Below are 20124 nucleotides of genomic sequence, written 5' to 3'. Positions count from 1 at the left end.
AAGCCCGGGTGGAGCCCCGGGTGGAGCCCCGCGAGTGTGGCACCACTGGAGTCCAAGGCCTTGGAGGGTGATACAGCGCCTTCGGGCCGTCGTCCCGTCACCACGGCCCTTGGTGCCTTGCCGCCGTGCCGCCGTGCCGCGTCGTTACGGCCGGAACTCGGACGCGGTAATTCGAGGCTGCCCGCCACATGACAGCGGCGAATGGCATTCGGAAGTCGGGCAATGCGGTGCAACGCAGCAGCGCCACCAGGGACGCCACTGTCACCAACGTCAAAAAGCGCAGTGCTTGAGTCTGTTCGCAACTTTCATAGAAATATTTTTCCTGTAAACAACCGCCTTATTTCTGTAAAAAAAAAATCAGCTCTACGCCGGGAAAAAAATTCTCTCACGACCATATCCATGCAGAAACGCCGCAATATGTCGTGGAACAGCCGCGGAACCAATCCCGGTGGTGACTCGCTGAAATTCAGCGTCCCGGTTACACACACACACACACACACACAACACACACACACACACACACACACGTGTGGTCGCGTGGCTCGCGTTGCGTGCGCGGGCGTGACTGCAGTGCCGCAACGGCGGGCTTTATGCTTAAACGGGAATCACACGCAGGCTTTGTAATCGAGACACTTTCGGATCTAGAGCTCGCTCGCGCCATCACGGTCGCTCCAGGCTGTGTAGGACCCACCAACATTTACAAATACATCATATTTTCAATTTTTTTTTCCCTCGAAATGCAGTATTGTTACGTGGGCCACCAGAAGAGAGTAGAAATCCCTAGCTCACATGGGTTCGGGGCAGGGAGAGCCGGGCAGAGCCCTACAGCGAGCGAATCGTTTCAATAAAATTATTCCGACCAAAGTTTCGGCCAAATTTTAACAGTCTCCCATTGGAGCCTAAATGCCCGGGCCATTGCGACGCATGTTGACACCATGGCCCCAAAATTAAGACGCCGAGCCCTGTGCCTCGAGCCAATGGCGGGGCGTGGCGGGGCGTGGGCGGGGCGGTGGGGCGGGGCGGGGCGGGGCGGGGGCGGGCGCGGCTTTCGGGTGGGGTCGCACACAGTGTGGCACCCAGGGCGGCGCGGCGCGGGGGAGGGGGGCACTTTTGTTAGCCGCAACCCTCCCCACTTGTCAAGGCGCCAGTCCGACTATAAGAACCAGGGCGGCGGCGGACAGGGCATCAATCCACCGCCACCCAAACAACGGCCAACATGTTCAGCAAGGTGAGCGACCCCGGCGTGCCCAAGGCGTGCCGCCGCGAGCAAGACAGTGCCCCGCCAGTGCAGTGCAACAGTGAAGCAGTGCTACAGTGCCTTGCAGTGCCCCCCAACTTGGCAGTGGACTTACAAGCCGCCAAGCCGCCGCCTCATCGCACGCGGTTCACGTCCCCAGTATCGCAGTGCAGTGTTCGTCGCACGCGCCCCGAGCGTTCAGCCGCGGCACTGGATAGGCTCATCCTAGTCCAAGTCCGCTCTCGCTAGACCAGGGCACGGCTTCGAGTCCCGGCGGTGGCAAAAAACAAATGGTGGTGACGTGCCCTGCATGCCGACACACCACGTCGTTTATCACTGCACCGGCGTCCGTGACCGCTGCCCGGCACTGCGGTGGCCCGCTCCCCTCCCGGCGCAAGGCCAGGGCCTGGAGCGGCATGGCGCTGGAGCGGCTGGAGCGGCCCGGCGGCCCCTGGACTCTCTAGGACGCGGCGACGCGGCGACGCAGCCCCCGGCACTCGGCGGGCCACGCCGCGCCACGCCGCGCCATGCCGCGCCACAAAGGAGGCCCCTGGCCCCACGGCCCCGCGGGGCACGGCGATCGCAACGCGGCATTGGACGCGTGCGGCGCACGGAGCTCGCAAAAATCCATGCTAATAAACCTGCTCTGTTTCAGCTCATCGCCCTCGCCACCCTGGCGGCAGTCGCCCGCGCAGGCGTCGTGCCCACCGGCCCCGTGGCCTACGCCAGCCCGGCCGCCTACACCCACGCCGCCCCGGTGGCGTACGCCGCCCCCGCCGTGGCCAAGGTCGCCGCCCCCGTCGCCTACGCTTCCCCCGCCTACACCCACGCCACCTACGCCCACCCCGCCCCCGTTGGTTACGCCGCCCCTGCCGTGGCTAAGGTGGCCGCCCCCGTGGCGTACTCCGCTGCCCCCGCCTACACTCACGCCGCCTACGCCGCCCCCGCTGCGTACGCCCACGCCGCCCCTGTGGCCTACGCCACCCCCGCCGTGGCTAAGGTGGCCGCCCCCGTCGCCTACGCAGCCCCTGCTGCCTACGCTCACGGCCCCGTCGTCGCTAAGGCCGTCGCCGGCCCCGTCCTCGCCAAGACCGTCGTCGACACCGACTTCGACCCCAACCCCAGCTACAACTACGCCTACGACATCCACGACGCCCTGACCGGCGACGCCAAGAGCCAGCAGGAGTCTCGCGAAGGCGACGTCGTCCACGGCTCCTACTCCCTGGTTGAGCCCGACGGCACCCGTCGCATTGTCGAGTACACCGCCGACCCCGTCAACGGCTTCAACGCCGTCGTGCACAAGGAGCCCGCCCAGGTCGCCGTCAAGGCCGTCGCCGCCCCCGCGGCCTACGCCGCCCCCATCGCCAAGGTGGCCGCCCCCGTCGCCTACGCCGCCCCTGCGGCCTACGCTCACCCCGGAGCGTACGCCCCCGCCGTCGCCAAGGTGGCCGCCCCCGTCGCCTACGCCGCATCCCCCTACGGCTACCACCACTAAGTCCGACACCCTGAGTGCTGTCCCACCGCCTCCGACTATTTATTGACCTGACTGTATAGAAAAATAAATGTGATATATTTTCTAGTACCCGATGTGTCTGATTCAAACATTGGCAAACAAAAACATTCCCGCGGCAAGCAACAACAGTGCACCGCACTGGGTCACCGAGACAACGCGGCGGGAGGCTCGCCCGGAGCAGCAAGGAGCTCCACGCGTGTAAGGTCAACGATCACTGTTTCTGCGAACCGCCGCTCGGGTCAGAGGGCGCTGCCTTCGCTGCTGCCGATCGGTCGCGCCACTCGCCCGATCGCTTAGTTGGCGGCTCCGCCGGCAGAGGGCGCCACTCGCTTCGTTGCCGATACCCCGCGCTGGAGCGACTTTACGGCGGGTGGCGGTCGCGACGCCGCACAGTGGGCCAGAAGACCGGTGGAGCGGCCAAAATTCTAGACGCGTTTTGAGCTCCAGAGTCGCTAAATGGGACCCGAACCGAACGTGTGACCCCACCAATGGATTCCTCGTTCGGAGAGCTATCCATTGGTGGGGTCACACGTTCGGTTCGAGTCCCATTTAGCGACTCTGGAGAGTGACACGCGAAATAAATAGCCGTCAACTGCCAAAACCTGAGAAAAAGTGGCCCTCACTCACAGACGCGCAACCATTTTGAATCAACTCACTCAGACCATTTCTTTTTTTTTTTAAGGAAAGGCATTTGTACATCGGCCGAAACGACGGACACAGTTTCTGACAGAAAATAAACACGAAAAATGGAGACGGCAGAGTGGGGGATCGCGGTGACGTAAGGCCATTGTCTGACAGGGCGACACGTTTCCGTCGAGACAAAAGAGGCCGATCAGGTTGCTTCTCATTAGCCGGCGCCCAGTGGGCCAGAGGACCGGTGGAGGCGGCCAAAACTCTACATGCGTTTTGAGCTCCAGAGTCGCGAAACAGGACTCGAGCAGAGCGTGTGACAACGGATTGGTCTCGGAACGAGACCCATTGGTGGGGTCACACGTTCGGTTCGAGTCCCATTTAGCGACTCTTAGAGCTCAAAACGCGTCCGGGATTTTGACCACCTCCACAGATCCTCTAGCTCACAGTGAAGCGGGCCTGACACCGGGAGGGACACAGTGACCCAGAGAAGGCTTTCGACTCGAAGAAGTGGAAGTCACGCTAAACCCAAACACGGAAGCCAAAACTTGACAGTCGACCGTGAAAAGGCCAGCCGGCGGCGGCGAGCGCCTGTCAACGGCAGCATAGGCAACCACGCAGCGCGGCCGTGCCTCGCGCCACGGAGACGCGGCCTACCTGCCAGGGGCCCTGCTGCCAGTGGCCCTGCCGCCGACACGCCGAGCAACGCGGAGCGGCCAGACGGCGAAGACGCTCTCAAGGACAAGGTCGGCGTGTTCGAGCGCGTAAAATCGGCCGGCCCTTCGGCGAGCCCTCCCAGCCTGCGCTTGTTGTTGTTGTTGGCGATGCGGCCGTCGATAGAAGCAACAACAACAAAGGTGCATCGCCGGCCTTGGGCGGAGCATAAAAGGCTTAATTGTGCCGCCACCCTCGCGGTTTTCTGCAAAGAGACGACACCAGTCTGGGACGGTCCGCCCTTGGGCCTTGACTGGCCGCCACGCCGCCCCCCCCCCTCCCCGCCGGCCGGGGTGCCGTCTGCCAGGCTGCACTGGTCGTCTGCCACGCCCAATATACATCCCACCCATAGGGCCAGTCGGGCCGCCAGCCGGCAGCCAGCCAGCCAGGCAGCCAGTCAGGCAGCCAGCGGGCAGACAGTCAAGGGCAGGGGAGTCTCGATTCCAGTGCAGTCTTCCTTTTCGTTCGCCTCTTTCTTTTCGGATCCCCTTCCTCAAATATTCGCGCACTACACCTGACGCGGCCGCTCCCCTTCTGGGCCAACAGAGGCCCGAGGCAGCACCGCGCCGCACCTGTGCGCTGCGGGCACCTGGCGGCGGCCCGATGTTTCTCCGCAGGTGCTTCTGGGCCTCGCATCGAATTTCGGCGCCGCCGATGAGCGCAGAGGGCGACATTTGCATACGGCCTTGAACTAGTTGCGCCGCCTGCGCCGCCTCCCTCGATGACGGCCGGGTTGGCCATCGGTGCCGGCCGATGCAGACAAATTGGGAGGCGGCCGATCGGAACACGGCCACGGTCCTAACCCCTCAAAAATGGTCTATGACGGCGATTTCATGATGTGCTCCCAAAGTTCCGTCTCATTATCGAACAGTGCACTCACGAACTGGCTCGACCGGCGTTTGGGGGCGAGTGCGTTAATGGTCTCAGGCGTTCGGAGGGGCAAGGGGGGGCGGGGGAGAGGGGCACAGAGCGCGGGACATCGCGGGGGTGCAGGGGTGCAGGGGCCCGGTTCCTGCCGCGGTGCAGAGTTGCATCAGATTCGCGACGTCGGTATAAAAGCGCGAGCCCCAAGCCGGACAGACACTCTTCGTCCAGAGGCAACAAGCAACCCGTCGCCATGGCATTCAAGGTACCAGGATTACAGTGCAGTGCCGTGTGCAGTGTAGTGGCCCGGAAGTCAACAGTGATAAAAGTGAACTAATTCAGAATGTTGTGCTCTAGCCCAACGTGAGGTTTAGGCAGTCAGCATGCCTTACTGACTGGAAAGACATCAAAGTGTTCAGCTTGGATCTCCGTAAAAGTACCAGAATCTACAGTATCTAACACACACGTTCTGTGTCCACAGTTCGTCGCTTTCGCCGCCCTCGTGGCCGTGGCCCGTGCTGGAGTGATCGCCCCCGCCGCCCCCCTGGGCTACGCCGCCCCCGCCCCCCTGGCCTACGCCGCCGCCCCCGCCGCCCCCGTCCTCGCCAAGGCGGCCGTCGCCGTCGACACCGACTACGACCCCAACCCCAGCTACAACTACGCCTACGACATCCAGGACTCCCTGACCGGCGACGCCAAGAGCCAGCAGGAGTCCCGCCAGGGAGACGTCGTCCAGGGCTCCTACTCCCTGGTTGAGCCCGACGGCAGCCGTCGTACCGTCGAGTACACCGCCGACCCCGTCAACGGCTTCAACGCCGTCGTGCACAAGGACGCCCCCGCCGTCGCCGTCAAGGCCGTCGCCGCCCCCGTCGTCGCCAAGGTCGCCGCCCCCCTGGCCTACGCCGCCCCCGCTCCCCTCGCCTACTCCGCCCCCACCCTCATCCACTAAGATCCCTTGATGTTCCTATTTATTTCGGCACTGTTCAAAAATAAATTATTTTAAAAACAAAATTATGTTTTTGAATGGTGTTTTGAGATTCACAGAGCATGCGCACAATTTTTGAGAGCACAAACTATACAACACATGGGTACACCAAATGAACCATCCAGCCTACATCCTTTAAAAAACTAACTATCAACAATATACCACATTCGTCTGCTACTGTCACACAACTTTTAACAAAGATTCTCTTCAAAAAATGTTACTAGTCACACACGCTAAAAACATTACACGCATAAAAGTTAAAATTTCGTGGAGTTTCAGTGCATTGCTGAGACTGTTCGCGGCGAGAGAGGAGAGCCTCGGAGCTCGCTGCATGACGGCAACCACGAGGTCCACGGGGTCCACGGGGTCCACGGTGGTCAACGCGACCGGTTCCGCGAAGGCTCTTCAAACTCAAGCGGGGCCGATGGGGCACACTGGAAGTACGGCTTTTCGAAGGAAGAAAGGCGGAAACCGCAGAATTCAAATCGGAAAAAGGGGGCGGGGCCACCAGTCAACCATAGCAGGTAAACTGCATCAACGAAACGAAAAACACAAACTGCCACTCAATCATATTTCGCCAATTGGCCAATTTGACTCGCACCGTTGCACACAATTCCAGTCGGCAAGCAAAGCGAATAAAAAATCCCACCGCGACATGCTCCTCGGAGGCATCACGCTTCGATACATCGATACAACGATAAATCTCGAGATGCTTGCGAGGCGGTGCCGCGGTGCGGCGGTGCCGGGCGGAGCCCACGTAGCGCCCGACCCGGCCACGCCAGGCCAGTGTAGTCTGCCTTGTCTGGGTCACGGTCGAGCCGCAAGGAACCAAAGGAACCCAAGCGGCCAAGCGGCCAATCCAGGGACAGAGTAGTTGGAACGAGATCGAATCTGTCTTCCTCCCGGGTCTTCACTCACGCTGCTGGCTGTCTGCACGCGCAGAAAAAAAAACTACGTCACGTCCCGCCCAAAAAGAAACAGTTTTAATTACAAGCCGTTTGCAGAAAAAAGGTTAAGAGATTTGGAGACCGATTTTATTCACGCAAAGACAAAATTAAAAAATTAATTTAAAATTATTTTTTTTAGCATGAATAGGATTTGTAGTTTCCATTGATAAATGTGTTATGTTCAGATCAAAGACCTGAAGTTTCTAGTTTCTAGTCATTTACCCAAGTCAGTCACGAAAGTCAGTAACTTAGGTCAGTCCCTAAGGTCAGTCAATTAAGGACCAGGAAAAGTCTGAGACCCTGCCCGACCTGGCCCCAGCAGCCTACCGCCGCCCGGTCATCATTTCAGACACCAAATTTCTGCTCCACTGCATCGCCTTGCCAGCCAATCAACTACGTCAGCGCACTAACCACCACCTCGCGATCAGGGAGATGGGCGGGCCGAGGCGGGGCGGGGGGGGCGGGGCGGGGCGGGGCGGGGCGGGGCGGGGCGGGGCGGGGCGGGGCGGGCGCGACGCGGCAGGACGAGGGGAGAGGCGCTGCAGCGGGAGGACGCGGCCAGGACGCGGCCCGCCGAAAACCAGCGATAGTGGTTAAGGTATAAATGTTCCTCGCAGCGAGCGGAGCGTCACATTCGGCGAGCCGCAGTCAGCAAAGCCATGGCATTCAAGGTACGACGCAGCCCGGTCCGGCGACACTGCTTCGGACTCCGCTTCGAGTGAAAGCTAACCAATCGCTCTCTTTGTCATTCAGCTCGTTATCTTCGTCGCGTGCGTGGCTGCGGCCAGCGCTGGAGTCATCCCCGCCGCCCCGGTGGCGTACTCCGCCTACGCCCCCGCGGCCTACGCCGCCGCCCCCGTGGCCCACGCCTACGCCGCCCCCGCTGCGTACGCCGCCCCCGTCGCCTACGCCCACGGCCCCGTTGTCGCTAAGGCCGTCGCCGCCCCCGTCCTGGCCAAGACCGTCGTCGACACCGACTTCGACCCCAACCCCAGCTACAGCTACGCCTACGACATCCAGGACGCCCTGACCGGCGACTCCAAGGGCCAGCAGGAGACCCGCCAGGGTGACGTCGTCCAGGGCTCCTACTCCGTCGTCGACCCCGACGGCACCCGTCGTACCGTCGAGTACACCGCCGACCCCGTCAACGGATTCAACGCCGTCGTGCACAAGGAGCCCGCCCACGCCGTCGTCAAGGCCGTTGCCGCCCCCGTCGTCGCCAAGGTCGCCGCCCCCGTCGCCTACGCCGCCCCCGCCGTGCACGCCGCCCCCGTGGCCTACGCCGCCCCCATCGCCAAGGTGGCCGCCCCCGTCGCCTACGCCCACCCCGCCCCTCTGGGCTACCAGGCCGCCGCTGCCTACTACCACTAAGTCAATGCACCCCCACCATTATAAATAGTCCATCGCCATGAAATAAATAGACGTCCCACCCTCCGACAAGTGTCTATAATTTCCAAACCCGGCAGGAAGCTTCATTAGCAAAGCACCACCTGTCCACAGAGCCGCCGGCCGCGCCATAAGCCTGAGTGACGCACTGGACCAACGCCAGGGCACCCAGTAAGGCTTGACGCTGCAGCACTAGGCACCAGCCCCGACAACGCCCGACAAATAGAGCTGCTAATCACACAAACCAATCAGCATTTCTTTGATGAAGGGGAACAAAGGTCGCGTTTGCAAACAGAAATCGAAACGACCACACGTCCGTTTCTGTTCGGAAGCGCTGCAGCAGCGACACCACCCTTCCGAAACTTCAGCACGCTTCCGAGTGTGGTGGCTCACCACGGCCAACCTGGCTAGCAGAAGCTCGTTGAACAACCTCGGCGACTCAGCTCAACAATAACAACGCATGTTCTTTTCAGACACCGTCAATAAAGACACAGAACATTCACTGAATGAACCGGAAAGAAATTGATGTAGGACCCCCGGTTGCAACGACCGCCGTTCCGTCCGCGGGTCCCAGTCGACGGCGTCGTTCGCGTCGCGTCGAGCTCCTCCGAGAGAGGCATCTTGAAGACGGCCGGGCGGCGCGACCTTGCAAGGCCTTGTGGACCAGGTCAGGGTCCCACACTGGGCGGAGCCTCTTTGGGTGGAGCCAAGGCGGAGCCCAGGCGGAGCCTCGAAGCAAACCAGTCGGTCATACCGCTACCGATCAACTTCCCTCCCCAGTCAATCAACGGCCACACCAGCCTCGTCGTATTAGCGACGCGCCGTTCACGCGGCCGAAAAAACATGGATAAACTGCAGATTCCATCAAATTTTGAGAAAACGACAGAAAAAACGCGAAATATCTATCACCACCAGTCAAAGCCTGACGACCAGTACTTTCCTTCAACTTGCAAGAATTATTTTCGGTGGAAAAATTCTACCGATTGCAAACGACTTCATCATATGACGATGAACACTTAATTAAAGAAAACACTTCCGGTGTGCGGCAGAATTTTTCTAAAATTTTATGTTGGAAACAATATTGTTCGTCATTTAGTTTGTAAATAGATTTCTGATTTCTGTTGACGCAGAAAGTTTAATAAACGTGGATTTAAGAGTGCAGCAAAGACCGCTTGCTTGGCTCCACAGGACACCGGAACACATCTCCGCCGGCACATGGGACTCCAGGTGGTCGGGGTCATGAGCCATGAACACGTACGCACAAATGTGCGTGTGGAGGGGCAACGCCATGCCAGGGCAATGCCATTGCCATCGACGTGAGCTCACCGTCTGACTGAGCCGGTCGTCTAGACGCTGCAAACCTACTCTGTTAAATTTGGTGGACGGCATCGTGCCGGCCGGTGCGGTGCACTGCGGGCTCACTCACTTCGCACGGCGTTTCGTCGCTCTGCCTCTCTCGCACATCAACGGCACGTCCCACAGGTGCGAGAGAGGCGGCTGCTGCGGGGCTGGGGTGGCGATAAGGGTAGGGGAAGAAGCCGGCGGACGAGGCGACCGGGCGGTGGGGGCAGGGCCCCTGCAGGGGCTGCCGGGCCGGGCCGGGCGGTATAAAAGCCGGGCCGACGGCCAGAACGTCACTACTGTCGGCAAGCAGTTTTCAAACAACACTCCTCCAGCCATGGCATTCAAGGTGAGAACGCATACGGGATGATCCTGGGGCGCTACAAGCAGTGCAGCCAAAACCAGACCAAATCGGATCAAATCGCAATGTTTATGCTAACCACGCCGTGTTCTCTGTGCAGTTCGTCCTCTTCGCCGCGTGCGTGGCTGTGGCCCGCGCCGGAGTCCTCCCCGCCGCGCCTGTGGCGTACGCCGCCCCCGCGGCCTACGCTCACGCCCCCGTGGCCTACGCCGCCCCCGCTGCGTACGCTCACCCCGCCCCCCTGGCCTACGCCGCCCCCGCTGTCGCTAAGGTCGCCGCCCCCGTCGCCTACGCCCACGCCCCCGCCCCTGTCCTCGCCAAGGCCGCCGTCGCCGTCGACACCGACTTCGACCCCAACCCCAGCTACGCCTACAACTACGACATCCACGACACCCTGACCGGCGACGCCAAGAGCCAGCAGGAGTCCCGCCAGGGTGACGTCGTCCAGGGCTCCTACTCCCTGGTTGAGCCCGACGGCAGCCGTCGTACCGTCGAGTACACCGCCGACCCCGTCAACGGCTTCAACGCCGTCGTGCACAAGGACGCCCCCGCCGTCGCCGTCAAGGCCGTCGCCGCCCCCGTCGTCGCCAAGGTCGCCGCCCCCGTGGCCTACGCCGCCCCCGCTGCGTACGCCGCCCCCGCGGTCCACGCCGCCCCCGTGGCCTACGCCGCCGCCCCCGCTGTGTACCACCACTAAGTTCCTATTGCCCCCTATTTATTGTACAAAAAAATAAAAGAAATGAAAAGAAACTGACATGTGTATTTATTGCAAAAGACCAGCAATGATCCCGTTAAATATCAGCAGAATAACGGTGAAATGTAACAGTAAAAGTCCAGAGCTGTGAAATCTATTCGATCAAAACCGGACGGCTTCAAATAAAAATCACGCGTTGACAACAACGTTTTTCGCAGGGCAAACATTTTACGGTTTTAATCTTTTCCTTAAAAAAAAACAAAAAAAAAACAGAAGAACTTCTGGATATGATACTTATAGGCCACGAATATCATGCTAATGCAGGTGCACTTTACAGTTTGATTATGAATTTTTACACATCCCTGATTTAAGAGATCAATGCCCTGTGATATATTTTCCATGACTTCCTTCCTACTCACTTTCCATTTAATACTTTCTTAGTCAAGCTGAAGAGCAGACAACAGATGCCCCTCGACACCGTTGGCCGGGGCCGCGGGGCAGCGGAGAGGCCTGACGGGTGTCGTGGAAGCGTTCCATGAGCACGAGCGCGCCGATTTGACGGGTGCGGACAGGGTCACGACCACAGCGGGGCGTTTAGCCTACCTGCCCTTCAGTGTGGCTGCCGATCAAAGCGAGGCCCCACACTGCTATAGAGTCAGTCATACAGTCCGACATACGGCCCGACACTTCAGAAAAATTAGCTTGCATGATTACGATAAATATCATTTTGGAGACTGCTTACGGGATGTACACCCTGCGTTAACCCGCTAAATAAACCGAAAGAAACAGAATCCGAATCGACGCCTGCGGACTGATTCGAGTCGTTTTCGTCGCTCCGGCTCCCTCGCACCCATGCGGTACGCCTTATGAGTGCGGGAGAGACAGAGCGACGAAAACGACTCTCGGAATCAGTCTGCCGTCACAGCCTTCCCCCAGCCGGCTGAGGTCCGCGGCGAGTGGAATGGCCCGTTGCGGCGAAAGAACAGCCGGACATTAATCGGCACAACGAGGAGGAAGCTTGACGGGTACACTGCAGGGGCACCATGCCGACGGCCACCGCGCGAGTGATTCGGCAAAACAGACCGAGGGCCGAGCTCAAGGCGCGCGTACGCTGCAGAAATACAAACCTACACGGCCAGAAACGAGGCCGCGCAGGATTCGCAAACATTGGGCGAAATGATTGGGTTTATGTTTGAAAAAAAAACAGTCCAACCCTTTTCTTGTTCTTGTTCTCGATTTAAATGACAAATGAATTGACAAATGAATGAAAGTGTACAAGAAAGAAACTAACACCTCCTGAGTATTGTTTTTTGCAATGCAGTATGCCCCTTGAACTCGATAAAATAACCTCAACACACACGGAAAAAATTGCTTGTACTACAGGTAATCGATTTTGTTTCGATAAGCTGGATTCGATAGAACAGTACCCACAACCAAACGTTTATGGCCACGACCGAACATTTGTCAGGGGACAACTAAGGGTGTAGAGTGTTATCTCTTACCAAGGCACAAACGGTTCCTGCTTTTCCCAGGTAGCCATTTTTTCCAGCAAAGGCACAGACATTTTCCAGGGAGTGCCTCGGAAAACCAGGAACCATTTTCACCGTGACAAGAGTTCGGTTGGTTGTATCGGGATTTTCGATTGCGACCAAGTCGATCACATCAACATAGCATTTTTTCCCGTGTATGTTCGTCTCGTCGGTGCTGCTCTGAGGAAAACGACTGGCGGGCGGTGCCAACGACGGTGCGGGGCGGGGCGGGGCGATGCGGGGCGGTGCCGGGCCGTGCAAGGGACGCGTCAAGACGGTTCGCGAATTCGGCGCTGGCCTTGTGGTGGTGTGGCGGGCCCTGGCGCGTCGCAGGGGAAGGGGGGCCGAGGGGGGCCGAGGGGGCCCGAGGGGGGCCGAGGGGGGCGCCGCAGGGGCGGGGGCAGGGTGGGCGCAGCGCCTCTCCGGTATAAAAGCGCGCCCGACTGCCAGAACGTTACTACTGTCGGCAAGCAGTTTTCAACCAACACTCCTCAACAATGGCATTCAAGGTGAGCGCGCAATCCAACTCAGGATGACCACTGGCGCTTAGTCCAAGAGGTCGACTTAGTGCTCATCGATAGGCAAGTGTGAATGCACATGCATTTTGAGTTGAAGCCTTAACCACGGCGTGTTCTCTGTGCAGTTCGTCCTCTTCGCCGCGTGCGTGGCTGTGGCCCGCGCCGGAGTCCTCCCCGCCGCGCCAGTGGCGTACGCCGCCCCCGCGGCCTACGCTCACGCCCCCGTGGCCTACGCCGCCCCCGCTGCGTACGCTCACCCCGCCCCCCTGGCCTACGCCGCCCCCGCTGTCGCTAAGGTCGCCGCCCCCGTCGCCTACGCCCACGCCCCCGTTGTCGCAAAGGCCGTTGCCGCCCCCGTCCTGGCCAAGACCGTCGTCGACACCGACTTCGACCCCAACCCCAGCTACGCCTACAACTACGACATCCACGACACCCTGACCGGCGACGCCAAGAGCCAGCAGGAGTCCCGCCAGGGTGACGTCGTCCAGGGCTCCTACTCCCTGGTTGAGCCCGACGGCAGCCGTCGTACCGTCGAGTACACCGCCGACCCCGTCAACGGCTTCAACGCCGTCGTGCACAAGGACGCCCCCGCCGTCGCCGTCAAGGCCGTCGCCGCCCCCGTCGTCGCCAAGGTCGCCGCCCCCGTCGCCTACGCCGCCCCTGCCGTGCACGCCGCCCCCGTGGCCTACGCCGCCCCCATCGCCAAGGTGGCCGCCCCCGTCGCCTACGCCGCTGCCCCCGCTGTCTACCACCACTAAGTTCCTATTGCCCCTATTTATTCAATCCAAAAAAAAAATGAAACAAATAAATCAAACGTAAAAACATGACTTAAACGCACTTGTGTTTATTCCAAGGTGGCCCCACCCAATGTCCCGTTAAACCCCCCACTTAAACCGAACGCACTTCGCAATGCCCAACAACCCAAGGATGCATCTTCTCAAAGCCCCCGAGCAGTGCGACAACCGTAGTTTCTAGTCCAGAGGCTGGGCGTTGGTGTCTAGCGGCTTTACTCCGCACATGGCGCCCGGCGAGGCCGGCACAATTCTTTTCGGTCACCACACCACTCCACACCGGGGCGGGGCGGGGCGGGGCGCCTTTTGACTCTTGGTCTGGAGGCGCCAACGCAATAGACCGCACGATCATCGGAAGGGGTGGGGAGGGGGGGGGGAGAGGAAGCAGCAGCAGCACCAGAGAGAAGAAGAAGAAGAAGAAGAAGAAGCAACGCATCAATCAGCGGTCCAGCCTCGGCAGTCCGATGCCCTGCACCACAAAGGCGGCGCGGCGTGGCGCCTTCAAGGTGCAGTCACCTTGGTCCGGCAGCGCTGAGCAGCGCCACTGGAGTGGCTGGAGCGCACCTACCGGAAGCAGCGGCCACTACACTGGCGATTCGCGCACGCGCGCTTCGACAAGGCAGCGCCCACCGGAAGGAAAAGGAAATGTTTTCGGACAAAAGTCATGATCATTGGGACTAAGATTGTGCGATAGGCCTTTCCGATGGATCTGAACCGGAACCCCAAGCAGTGGAAATATCTGGATCCGGTATGAGAAATCAGGTAAGCGGAGGTCATTCGCACACCCGATTTTGCATACTGTTACTCCTCCGCGCACGATTTCTCATATCGGATCCAGATATTTCTACTGCTTGGGGTTCCGGTTCAGATCCATCGGAAAGGCCTATTCGGATTCTGGGCTGTGCCCTATCCGAGGGAAAAGTTGATAATACCGCCGCGCGATTTTTCACATCAATATCAGTGCAGTTTCGAAACATTCCACCGATTGTCTAATTGCGCGCGACAATGTCGAGCACACGCCGAGGGCCGAGGGCCACCTACACAAGTAACAATAATCGAACACAACGGACAATGCATCGCAATGCGGCCATTCAAGTGGGGCCACGTGGGCGTAACGCAGTAACGCAGGGCAGTGTAACGGCACCTGCGCATGCGCGCGGCTACTTCAAGTTGTTCGAATCGTTGTATGGCGCTCCTGGCACGTTTTCAACCGGTCAGGAAATGGAGGCAAATCGAACGGCAGCTGTTAGGGGCCGTGATGGACGTTGGAATCTGGCAGAAACGTGCCTCGCGGTGCACAGTGGGCCAGAAGACCCAGTAGAGGCGGCCAAAACTCTAGACGCGTTTTGAGCTCCAGAGTCGCTAAGCAGGACGCAAAACGAGCGTGTGACCCCACCAATGGATTCCTCGTTTAGAGACAGGCTCGGACTGGCCAGGGCAGACAGGCAGAAAAATCTGCCGGGGCCTTCGGGTTTGGGACCAGTAACGTCACAAAGTTGGTCAAAAAGTGATTGAATCTCCGAAAGTTGCCGTTTTCGCTGAATTTGAGCGGCCACTGCGTCCGATCTAGTTGCGGCCAACGGCCTCCCTCGACGCCCTAGTATTCGTAAGACCCTACTCTTTCATGCCCTGTATCGGGAAGACGTTGACCACAACGATTTTGCCTTTGACCGCAACGATTTTGGGACCAAAGTTGGTCAAAAAGTGGTCGAATGTCGGAAATTTGCTGATTTTGCTGACTTTGGGCGGTCACTGTGTCAAATCTAGTTGCCGTAAAAGGCCTCCCTCGACGTCCTAGTATTCTTAAGACCCTACTCTTTCATGCCCTGTATCAGGAAGGCGTTGACCACAACGATTTTGCCTTTGACCGCAACGATTTTGGGACCAAAGTTGGTCAAAAAGTGGTCGAATGTCGGAAATTTGCTGATTTTGCTGACTTTGGGCGGCCACTGTGTCCAATCTAGTTGCCGTAAAAGGCCTCCCTCGACGTCCTAGTATTCTTAAGACCCTACTCTTTCATGCCCTGTATCAGGAAGGCGTTGACCACAACGATTTTGCCTTTGACCGCAACGATTTTGGGACCAAAGTTGGTCAAAAAGTGGTCGAATGTCGGAAATTTGCTGATTTTGCTGACTTTGGGCGGCCACTGTGTCCAATCTAGTTGCCGTAAAAGGCCTCCCTCGACGTCCTAGTATTCTTAAGACCCTACTCTTTCATGCCCAGTATCGGGAAGGTTGGGAGCGGTAGTCTCACAAAGTTGGCCATGAAGGGTAAAAGCCCATTTAGCGACTCTGGGACTCAAAACGCGTCTAGAGTTTTGGCCGCCTGCGCCGTTCTTCTGGCCCACTGCGCGGCGTATGCAAAATGCATGCGACCCGGCCTGCGACGCGCGCAGCGCGCACGGCCATCGTTTACTGGCGGCTCTTTATTTGCACGGTGCAGCCACACACCGCCGTGGCACCGCCAATGCAAAGGTCTGGCGTGTAACGGCCGAGGCTAGCCTCAGCAAGGGCGTCCTCAGACACGACAGGGCCCGTCCCGCAGCGACCTGCCTCTCGTAACAAAGGGCTCGTCTCAAGTTCACTGCAAAAACTTCTCTAGTTTGGAAAATTGGGCACGGGAAGAGTACAGGCCTTCCGCAGTGTATCTCCGCTGTTCCCATGTGGATCTCATCTCATGTAAACTGGTGTGAGTGCAGAACCTACGTAGTTGCGAAGGTGCGAATAGCCCAGGAAAATAGTTGATCAGACATGTGTTCCGTACTTTTTCTGTACCATTTTCAACCAGTGTCCATTGCGCAACTAGAGTCTCTATCTCTCGGCCAAGTCGGTCCAGTTTCACCGAACACACTGTTGCCAACTACAGCCTCAAAACTCGATCCGAAAGACGACGAGGACCTAATAAGGTATAGGACATTGTCCACGGGACCTCGACAGGTGATGCACCTTTGCCGGAACAGATTCCGTTCTAGAGCCATGCGCGGCCCTGGCAAGGATACCGCGTGTCCTGCGGCCGTTCGATCCACGCCGTTCCTTCCTGCAGGACGTTCCAGAACTTCCCTGACTCGGCCAGCGAAAACAGAACCTGGAACCGTTCAGCTGCTTACGCACCGTGGGCCAGAAGACCGATGGAGGCGGCCAAAACTCCAGACGCGTTTAGAGCTCCAGAGTCGCTAAGCAGGACTCGAATCGAGCGAGTGACCCCACCAATGGATTCCTCGTGCGGAGAGCAATCCATTGGTGGGGTCACACGTTCGACTCGAGTCCCATTCAGCGACTCTGGAGCTCAAAACGCGTCTGGAGTTTTGGCCGCCTCCACCGGTCTTCTGGTCTTCTGGCCCACTGTGTTACGCCATAAATCACTGGCGGGTCAACGGTCCAGTCCTTCAGGCCCCCTCAGGCCCTTCAGGCCTGGATCTAGATGGCGGGTTCCGTACAAGTCCGTGCTCCATCTCGCAGCGACAAAGACCGCTGCATTTAGGTCAGGTTTGTACGGCACATTCATGCATATGCCGATGAATTAGACAGAGACAGCGGCGGGGGGAGGGGAAGGACACTCGCTACCCTGCTGGAAATCGGGCCGACAACAACTTAGACACGCACGCAATGGCTTGGAATAAATCTAGATCCTTACTTGCCAGGGCTCGGAGAGGTCATTGCCTTCCAGCGCAACCACCAAACATCCCAATTTGACTCGGTCGCCCTGCACCCCCACTTCCATCCTCGCCTCTCCGTCACTCACACACACACACTCTCTCTCTCTCCCACACACAGAGCGTTCGATAGATAACACTGCCCTACCTCACCCCTTGCATGCAGCGGCGCCATGCGGTGCAGCACTGCACACACACACACACATGCACAAACTGCATCGCCTCTAGGATTGCCCAAGAGGGAAGGTATATAAGCCCTGAGCACGGGGGCGGCAGCCAGTGAGTCCGCGCGCGCCCTTTGCACCACAGCGCCCCGCCGCGCCACCCGCCGCGCCACCCGCGCCCTCGGCCACCAACGCCATGGCCCTCCTCCTCGTGGTGAGTCCGCCGTTCGTTCTCCTCGCCTCGGAAGTGTTCAAAGTGACGCGTCCCTTTCAAACGTATTCCACCTTCAAGTTGGTGAGATGAATAGGAGGCACCGTTCGCCACGCTAAAAAAGCTTCCTGAACTTGAAGTTACCTCCGTGTTACGCCCTGGCGTTTGCCCCCCTGATGGAATGGACGCACGACTGTCAACGGCCCGCCGCGATCGCGGGAAGGATAACAAACCCGCCACTTCGGTCCGCAGGACACTTCGGTCCGCAGGACACTTCGGTCCGCAGGACACTTCGGTCCGCAGGACACTTCGGTCCGCAGGACACTTCGGTCCACGGGGAACGGCCAGCCTCTTTGAAATTCCAACTCCGGCCCTGTTGTAGGCGAAGACCTTGCCGAGTCCGACGCACTGCCGACGCGTTTCGACTTCCTGCCTCGGCCAATGAAGGCTGGCCCGTTACTTGGTGGGTAATCTCCGTCATTCCCGCCAAGTCGAGCCAAGGACGGCAACATGAGCCCGAAAAGCAGCCCGGGCCCGAATCGGGCGGGACCGATCGCTGCGTGGAAAGGACCAGCCCGAAAAGGGGAACCACCACGAGCCCAAGGGAAATAAACACGGCAAATTTCCTTTTCCATTCCTTTATTTGTGCGGTCGCGCGGGCATTGCCCGTTACAGTGCCGGGCGCGGAAGAGGCAGGCCGCTCTGCGGTAACGTCGGTAACGCCGCGCCGACGTTCACGGCCAAGGTCCCACTCTCACTTTCCACGAGGAAAGCAAGCCAGGCGGCGACGGCCGGCGACGCGACGCCCGGTACACCTACTGTGGAGGAAAAAAGTTGCTCCGCGAACGACGTGCATTTTTGTTGTTTTATGCATTGAAACGAACCGCACTTCTCATTTCAAATGCGTAGAATGTGATCAACTTGTGTTTCTTTGCCTACATTTGAATGTAATTATCCTCTCACAAGCCAATGAACGCGATAAACGCTATTTTTTCAGGTGGCCGCGCTGTTCGGCGTGGCGTCATTGGCGTCCGGAGGGGTGGTGGGGCCCGGCCCCCTGCCCGGCCCCTACCCCGGCCCCTACCCTGGCCCCCTCCCCGGCCCCTACCCCGGGCCGCTGGGCTACCCGGGCCCCCTCCCAGGCCCCCTGCCTGGCCCCCTGCCCGGCCCCGTCGGGCCCCTGGCGTACGCTCCCGCCCCCGCACCCGTCGCGCCGGTCCTGGCCTACGCCAAGTACGCCCCCGCCGCGCCGGTGTACCCGGACTCCATTCCCAAGTACAGCTTCGGCTACTCCGTGCAGGTGAGTGCGGGCCGCGCCCCTAGATGGGCAGCCCGACGGACGGGCACTTCGACGGACACGCTCTGACCCCGCGCCTCGGCCCGCGCGTTGCAGGACGCGCACACGGGCGACGCCAAGAGCCAGCACGAGAGCCGCGACGGCGACGTGGTCCACGGCAGCTACTCGCTCATCGAGCCCGACGGCGCCACCCGCACCGTGCACTACACGGCCGACCCGCACAACGGCTTCAACGCCGTGGTGGACCGCACGCCCGCCGCGCACCCGCTGCCCGCGCCCGCGCCGCTCAAGGTAGGCCTCGGCGTGGACGACGGCTGCAATGCGAGCGACGCGCAGCGCCTACAAGCACGTCCTGTTGCAGGTGGTGCCGGCGCCGCTGCCCGGTCCTCTGCCCTACCCGGGGCCGCTGCCAGGACCCTACCCAGGCCCGGGGCCGTACCCGGGGCCGCTGCCGGGGCCTCTACCGGGGCCTCTACCGGGCCATACGGCCCGTACCTCCACGGCTAGCCCGCCGCGCAGCCCGCGGCGTCGCAGCCGCACCGCCATCCAGTGCCGAGTGCAACGAGTGTACCGCAACCGTTCCATAAAGGAAACAAAGCCAAAAACTCGCCCTTCTCATTACCCCACTGGGGCCGTAAAACCCACGCACGCCTTAACGCTCTGTCTCTCTCGCGCCGCCACGAGGCGCCCCCGCGTGCGAGAGAGACAGCCAGCCGGGCCATTCCGCGAGTCAACTGCATTACGCTAGCGTTGATCGATTTCGATCACGTCCCGGCACGCCCGCCGAGGCTCCCACTGCCGGCGGACACAAGAAAGGAGGAGGAGGAGAACAGAGGAGAAGCAGAAGAAAAGGGAGACACTTGCCCCCTCCCGCCACACCGCGGCGCACACACGGGACAGGGGCGGGTCCAGGGAAGGGGAAGGGGAGGGGGTCTCAACAGTGAAAGTGAGACGGAATGAGGGTCAGGGTCTTCCAGCCCGCTGTGCAGGTTGCTGCCCCGCCCGCCCCGCCACGCCCCGCCACGCCCCGCCAACAGCCAGGTACTCTCGATGACGTAGTGCTCCAGCTCCAGGTCTGTTCCGCACCGCTCTAGCCTCCAGAACGTTCCAGCGGGCGGCGTCCGTCCTCCACTAGGCTCCAGCACGGCTGCAGCCCGGCGGCCGCGGCAGAGCATTGTCCGCCACTCTGCAGGTGCTAAGCCAAGCTAAGCCAGCTGCTTCATTAGCCACTCCGCCACCTGGCCGTGGCAGGCCGTGGCAGGCCGCCACAACACACTCATGCATGCATCG

At 60.0% G+C, this 20124-nt stretch overlaps 5 protein-coding genes across 5 annotated transcripts in view; 4 read left to right on the top strand and 1 right to left on the bottom strand.

Annotated features, from left to right (window-relative positions):
• The window catches only part of LOC117652469 (neurobeachin-like protein 1), a 203738-nt gene that overhangs the window by 142602 nt on the left and 41012 nt on the right, over window positions 1–20124 (bottom strand). The window lies entirely within an intron of this gene.
• LOC117652476 (cuticle protein 21-like) lies at window positions 1208–2790 on the top strand. The gene is made up of 2 exons (XM_034397425.1): window positions 1208–1228; window positions 1893–2790. The coding sequence occupies exons 1-2, from the start codon at window positions 1217–1219 to the stop codon at window positions 2730–2732; spliced, it is 852 nt and encodes a 283-aa protein (XP_034253316.1). The 5' UTR covers window positions 1208–1216; the 3' UTR covers window positions 2733–2790.
• LOC117652494 (larval cuticle protein A3A-like) lies at window positions 5162–5969 on the top strand. The gene is made up of 2 exons (XM_034397446.1): window positions 5162–5223; window positions 5440–5969. Exons 1-2 carry the CDS (start codon window positions 5212–5214, stop codon window positions 5905–5907), a joined length of 480 nt encoding a protein of 159 aa, XP_034253337.1. The 5' UTR covers window positions 5162–5211; the 3' UTR covers window positions 5908–5969.
• Window positions 7534–10722, top strand: LOC117652368 (cuticle protein-like). Its single transcript, XM_034397227.1, has 4 exons — window positions 7534–7561; window positions 7644–8237; window positions 9928–9966; window positions 10079–10722. The coding sequence occupies exons 1-4, from the start codon at window positions 7550–7552 to the stop codon at window positions 10673–10675; spliced, it is 1242 nt and encodes a 413-aa protein (XP_034253118.1). The 5' UTR covers window positions 7534–7549; the 3' UTR covers window positions 10676–10722.
• On the top strand, window positions 12671–13552 carry LOC117652486 (cuticle protein 21-like). Its single transcript, XM_034397436.1, has 2 exons — window positions 12671–12710; window positions 12845–13552. Exons 1-2 carry the CDS (start codon window positions 12699–12701, stop codon window positions 13475–13477), a joined length of 645 nt encoding a protein of 214 aa, XP_034253327.1. The 5' UTR covers window positions 12671–12698; the 3' UTR covers window positions 13478–13552.

The sequence above is a fragment of the Thrips palmi genome, unplaced genomic scaffold (genome assembly GCF_012932325.1).
Source record: "Thrips palmi isolate BJ-2018 unplaced genomic scaffold, TpBJ-2018v1 HiC_scaffold_7, whole genome shotgun sequence".
In the NCBI taxonomy this organism is placed as follows: domain Eukaryota; kingdom Metazoa; phylum Arthropoda; class Insecta; order Thysanoptera; family Thripidae; genus Thrips; species Thrips palmi.
The sequence above is the reverse complement of the archived record's forward strand: the minus strand, read 5'-3'. Positions and strand labels throughout refer to the sequence as shown.